General features: G+C 50.8%; 1 protein-coding gene across 1 annotated transcript; it reads left to right on the top strand.

Annotated features, from left to right (window-relative positions):
- Positions 1 to 464: 464 nt before the first annotated feature.
- On the top strand, positions 465 to 3,707 carry EMWEY_00054570 (hypothetical protein, conserved; the record flags this gene model as incomplete). The annotated part of the gene is made up of 1 exon (XM_013480138.1): positions 465 to 3,707. One exon carries the CDS (start codon positions 465 to 467, stop codon positions 3,705 to 3,707), a length of 3,243 nt encoding a protein of 1,080 aa, XP_013335592.1.
- Positions 3,708 to 6,524: the final 2,817 nt, after the last annotated feature.

Raw genomic sequence — 6,524 nt, 5'->3', positions numbered from 1 at the left:
TTTTTTTTTTTTCCTTAACACACTAACCCCTCCTCTTCCTCCCCCCTATGTTGCTGCGGTGTACGTACAGCTGGTGGTTATTTATTTCTTCTTTTTTTTTCTTGTATTTAGCAATAAAAGTAAATAAAAATAAATAAAATAAATAAAAATAAATAATTTATTTATTTATTTATTAGTTAATGATTATTTATGCATTATTTATTCCCTTTTTCCCCTCTTTTCTGCATACATACACGGGGTGTACAGGCAGGGGGGCCCCCCCCAATTTTTCGTACCCCCCTCCTTATTGATTCTCTTTTCTTCCCCTTTTACTCTTTCTTTTATTTTTTTTCTTTATTTTATATTATTTAATTAACCTTTTATTTATTGGCAGCACATGAAGGGGAAATACACTGCAGAATAACAGCAGCAGCAGCAGCAGCAGCAGCAGCAAACTCGCGAGACACCTCAATATAATAAACAACATGAGGAGGCCCCACACTAAGGTGCTCTCTTTCTCCCCTCGCCAATCTGCTGCTTTTTTGACCCCCTCCCCTACAGCAGCAGCAGCAGCAGCAGATCCAGCAGCAACAGCAGCAGCAGCTGCGCCTGGAACGGTAGCAGAAGCAGCAAAAGCGGCAGATACTGCAGCAGCAGAAGCAGCAGCAGCAGCAGAAGCAGCAGCTGCTGCTGCGACGCATGCAGAGCAGCACCACTGTCTTGTAGATAAACACACGTGGCAGCTAAACATCCCCACCTCTCCTCTAGCTGCTGTAGATATACTGCAGCAGCAGCAGCAGCAGCAACAGCAGCAGCAGCAGCAGCAGCAGAAAGACAGCAGCAACTTAGAGACACAAATGCCCTCCCCATGTGAGGAAGAAGACGCTTGCTGCGGTGGTGGCTGCTGCTGCGGTTGCTGCTGCAGCAGCCCTGGTGTAGGCGACAGCACGCACTGCGGTACTGCTGCTGCTGCTGCTGCTGCTGGTTCATGCGAGTGCTGCGGCATGGGAGCAGCAACAGCAGCAACAGGATGCATGCATTGGGCAGAAGAGGAGCAAGAAGAAGAAGGAGACAACTGCAGCAACGGCTGCTGCTGCTGTCATCATGATGACCTTATAGATAGTAACGAAGGTCCATCTACTGCAGCAGCAGCAGCAGGAACAGCAACAGCAGCAGCAGCAGCAGAGAGGAGGGCCCCTCGTGGTCCCTTAGATAAGACAGTTGTGCTGCAGCGGGAGCTGCAGGAGTTACACCGCAAGCAGCAGCAGCTATTAGAGAGACACCAGAGGCTGCAGCTGCAGCGCATGCAGCAGCAGCAGCTACTGCAGCAGCAGCAGCAGCAGCAGCAGAGGGCAGGGAGAAGTTTAAGCCCTGCTGGGGGTCGCTCTCGTAGAGAGCAAAAGAGAGCACCATGGAACGTAAGCAGCAGCAGCAACTGCAGCAGCAGCAACTGCAGCAGCAGCAACTGCAGCAGCAACAACTGCAGCACGTGCAGCAACAACATTAGCATCTACAGCAACAGCAACAGCAGCACATGCAGCAACACTACAACCAGCACCACCACCAGCACCATCACCACCACGACGAACAGCAGCAGCAGCAACAGCAGCAGCAGCAGCAGCAGCAGCAGCAGGTGTGTCTGTGTGTCTGTGTTGCAGGGAGACATGCATGACATGGAGGGCCTAAGAGCAACAGCAGCAGATTTGCTGCTGCGGCGGCTGCGCAGCACGAGCCCTCATGCTGCTGCTGCTGCTGCTGCCTACAGGGAGAAGCTTGCTGTTATGGAGACAGACCTAAGACCTTTTGTTGCCCTATATAAGGAAAGATATAAGGGGCAGCAGCAGCAGCAGCAGCAAGAACTGCAAGAAAGACGCATGCGTGTTGCTGCAGCAAGAGCAGCAGCAAGCAGCAGCACCAGAAGCAACAGCAACAGACGATGCATGCAAGATCTTGAATCCAGCATCAATCAGCAGCAGCAGCAGCAGCATTTGCTCAGACAGCAGCAGCAGCAGCGGCACCACCACCACCACCATCACCATCACCAGCTGCAGCAGCAGCAGCAGCAGCAGCAGCAGCAGGATTTGCTGCTGCTGTCCGGCAGCAGCACAGCTCGGGGTGTACGCGGAGAAGCAAATTGCCGGCGAGGGTCTCCTGTCCCTAGGAGGAGACCCCATACAGCAACACTAAGGAGACACAGCAGCAGCAGCAGCAGCAGCAACAGCAGCAGCAGCAGCAGCAGCAGTAGCAGTAGTAGTAGTAGATACAGCAGCAGCAACAGACGAAGACACCGAAGAAGACATCGTGTTAAGCATACATGCAGCAGCTGCTCTGCTGCTGCTGCTGCTGCAGCAGCAGCACAAGCTCAGGTTGCATTTGGTGCTGCATATGCACCGCAGCTGCAGCAGCAGCAGCAGCTATTGCTGCAGCAGCAACACCAGCAGCAGCTGCTGCAGCAGCAACTGCTGCAGACTTCCCTCCCTGCTGGCTCAATTAGTGTCCCTTTCTTACCTACACAGCCACTACCGCAGCAGCAGCAGCAGCAGTTGCTTCCGCAGCAACTGCAGCAGCAGCAGCAGCAGCCTATATCGTTACAGCAACTGCAGCAGCAACCACTGCAGCAGCAGCAGCAGCAGCAGCAGCAGATGTCTGATGTTGATAAGGAGCTGCAGCTGTTAGATGAGATCCATAGACAGCTGCAGATGATAGAACTAGCAGAGACACAGACTAACGAGCAGCAGCAGCAGCAGCAGCAGCAGCAGCAGCAGCAAGTGCAGCAGCAACTGCAGCAGCAGCAGCAGCAGGTTTCCTCGACACCTTTAGAGCTACAGCCGCTGCAGGCAGAGTTGCTGCAGCAGCAGCTGCTGCTGCAGCAACAGCAGCAACTTCTAGAGCAGCAGCTAAGAGAGCTGCAGGATCAGCAGCAGCTGCTGCAGCAGCAGCAGCAACCACAGGATGGGTGTCCTAATATACAGCAGCAGCAACTGCAGCAGCAGCAGCAGCAGCAACTGCAGCACGAAGATCCGTTGCTGCTGCCAGCTGCCCCACCTATGCGTTCGCATGCACCTCCAGTTAACAGCAGCAGCAGCAGCGGCCCCACAGCTGCAGGTGCGGGCAGCATGCAGCAGCAGCAGCAGCTGCAGGCGGTGACACCGTTGGTGCAGCAGGAAGCAGCAGCAGTATTAACTGAAGCTCTGATGCCAGCTGCTGCTGCTGCAGCAGCAGCAGACTGTGCTGCTGCTGCTGCTGCTGGTAGTGCTGCTCCTACTACTGCTGCTGCCTCACCGCAGTCTGCTCATGGTAGGCAGGAAGCAGCAGCAGCAGCAGATGGCACTGCTGCTGCTGCTGGATGGACGGAGAATCTGCAGCAGCAGTTGCTGTTGCTGCAGCAGCAGGAGCAGCAGCTGCTGCAGCAGGAGATGTTTTTGCGTCAGCAGCTGCAGCAAAAGAAATCTCAAAGGTCGCAGCAAAAGGAAGCTGCTGCTGCTGCTGCTGCTGCTGCTGCTGCTGCTGCTGCTGCTGCTGTTGCAGATGCAGAAGGGGTGCAGCAGCAACAGCAACAGCAACAGAAGCAGCGCCCTCAAGTACAACAGCAGCAGCAGCATCGTGAGGCTTTCCTGCTGCTGCAGCAGCAGCAATGGCACGGTGTCCCGCTGCTGCAGCAGCAGCAGCAGCAAGGAAGCACACAACATCATATAGAACTTATCTTAGATGCACAGCGCTGTCTCTAGCAGCAGCAGCAACAGCAGCAGCAGCAGCAGCTGTAGTTGCTGCTGCTGCTGCTGCTGCTGCTGCTGATCCCTCTTAGGGACAATAAAACTTATCCACCGCAATTGCTGTGGAGGAAGCAAACAATGTTGCTGCAGCAACTGCAGCAGCAGCAGTTGCTGCTGCTGTTGCAGTCGCTGCAGCAGTTGCTGCAACAGTTCCTGCTGCTGCACTTGCTGCAGCACTTGCTGCTGTTGCTGCAGCAGCAGCTGCTGCAGTAGCTTTTTAGCTGCAAGACTGTGGGATATAAAAAGACTTTTTGGCTATACTTCGTTGCATGCACCAGTGCTGCTGCTGCTGCTGCTGCTGCTGCTGCTGTTGCTGCTGCTGCTGCTGCTGATTTAGGTGTAGGTGTGGGTAACTTCTCTTATGCCGTGCTGCGTCAACTGCAGCAGCAGAGGAGCAGCAGCTTGTGCTTCTGCTGCTTCTAGACACTGCAGCAGCTGCAGCTGACGCAACGAAGTGTGGGGCCCGTGCTGCTGCTGCTGCTGCTGCTGCTGCTGCTGCTGCTGCTGCTGCACTTTAGTTAGCAGAATACGCAGCGAGCAGACATGAGGCCACGCATGACTTAAAAATGATAAAGAAACGCCTGCAGCAACAGCAGCAGCAGCAGCAGCAGCAACAGCAACAGCAGCAGCAGCAGCAATAGTACGAATTGTAGTAGTAACACCAGGAACAGCAGCAACAACAGCAGCAGCAGCAGCAACAGCAGCAGCAGCAGCAGCAGGTGTATGTGTACCTTACCTGGATGTATTCTTGATGTAACAATATCATTAGCAACAGCAGCAGCAGCAGCATGAGCAGCAGCAAGCTGCAGCAGCAGCAGCACAGTATAAATAATAATTTTTTTATTTATATTGGGGCTTTTATTTAATAAGGATGCATGCAATAAATTATTTAAGGAATCTATAACAATTAGACCTATACCCTCCTGCTGCTGCTGCTGCTGCTGCTGCTGCTGTTGCTGCTGCTGCAGTAGTTGCTGCTGCTGCTGCAGCAGATGCTGCAGCACTTGCTGCAGCTCTGTTATGCTGTATATGCGAATTACTACTAAACGCTGCAGCAAATCTTCTGCTGTTGTCTCCTTCTTCTCCCCATTTCTGCTGCTGCTGCTGCTGCCATTGCTGCTGCTGCTGCTGCTGCTGCTGCATGCAGCAAGAGTTGCTCTTGCTATGCTAAGAAATCTTTGTGGATGAAATCCTCCATTACAATCAAAGAAGATGGCAGTACTTGGGGTGTATCTGCAGCTCCTGCTGCTGCTGCTTTGCTGCTGCTGCTGCTGCTGCTGCTGCTGCTGTGTATAGGAAGGAACATGTGCTAAGAAAGATGCACATAACTGCAGCAGCAGCGTCGTCTTTCCTGCTGCTGTTGGGCCCGCCACCTCTATTATGCTGCTGCTGCTGCTGCTGCTGCTGCCTATTTGTATACCTCCTCTTAATAAATTATCTAAGGATGGTAGCAGCAATGGTACACGTTGCTGCTGCTGCTGCTGTTGTTGTTGCTGCTGCTGATGCTGCTGCTGGCTTCTTTCTAACAACTCTAAACATGTTGGAGGTAATTCAACTCCTGCTGCTGCTGCTGCTGCTGCTGCTGTGGTTGCTGCTGCGAAGGAAGGAGAAGGAACAGCAGAGTTACAGGTACAGACGGGTGGCGGAATTGGAGAGCTGCTGCTGCTGCTGCTGCAGTTGCTGCTGCTGCAGCAGTTGAGGCAGCTGGCGCAGGTTCTTTGCTGCTGCATGCTGCTGCTCCATTATGAATCTACACCGCTGCTGCTCCTTTGCTGCTGCCTGTGTGGAGAGCTGCTGCTGCTGCTGCTGCTGCAGCAGCAGCAGCAGCAAGCCCTACAACAAGTTAATAATTAATAATATAAATGCATGCATGCAACACAAAAATAATTGTAATTAATAACATAAATTAAGGGGGCCCCCCAGACACCCCAACGTAGGTGGGGGGGCCCCCCCCTTGGCCGCCGCCCGGCGGCAACACACGGTGCTGCTGCTGCTGCTGCTGTTGCTGCAGCAGCAGCAGATCTCTGCTGTATATAATGAATATAAATAAAAATATATTTTATATTTTTTTATTTAATTAATTTAAATAAAAAGAGGAAATAATAAACAACGTCTTGTACAGGGGAGGCAGCAGCAGCAGCAGCAGCAGCAGCAGCAGCAGCAGCAGCGGCAGCAGCAAATGGTGTTACTTCTGGGGGTTGCTGCTAGTTATGGAGTTGCTGCTGGTTATTGAGCAGCAACAGCAGCAACAACAGCAGCAGCAGCAACAACAACAACAGGAGCAGCAGCAGCAGCATCAGCAGCATTATTTTTTACATATAAATTAATTTTTTTTTCTTTTGTTGCTCAATGGTCCAATGGTCAGACCAATGGACATATAGATCTTTTTATTAATTAATTAATTTATTTATTTATTTATTTATTTATTTATTTATTTATTTATTTATTTTATTTAATTAATTTTTTCTCCTCTTTTTCTTCTATTTAAATATTTATTTATTTATTTATTTATTTATTTATTTATTTTAGGTGTATGTACACCTCAATGAAGAGACAATGAGGAAATATGCATGCATAATTACATGCCACTAAGGGCGAACAGCAGCAGCAGCAAACAGCAGCAGCAGCAGCAGCAGCAAACAGCAGCAGCAGCTTCTTGCCTACAACGCAAGGGAAAGAAGCAAAACAAGGATAAGGATAAATAGATAAATAAAACAAACAAACAAACAAATAAATAAATAAATAAATAAATAAATAAATAAATAAATTTTA

This window comes from Eimeria maxima, genomic scaffold (assembly GCF_000499605.1).
Source record: "Eimeria maxima Weybridge genomic scaffold, Emw_scaff1656, whole genome shotgun sequence".
NCBI lineage: Eukaryota > Apicomplexa > Conoidasida > Eucoccidiorida > Eimeriidae > Eimeria > Eimeria maxima.
This window is presented reverse-complemented; position numbering and strand designations above follow the sequence as displayed.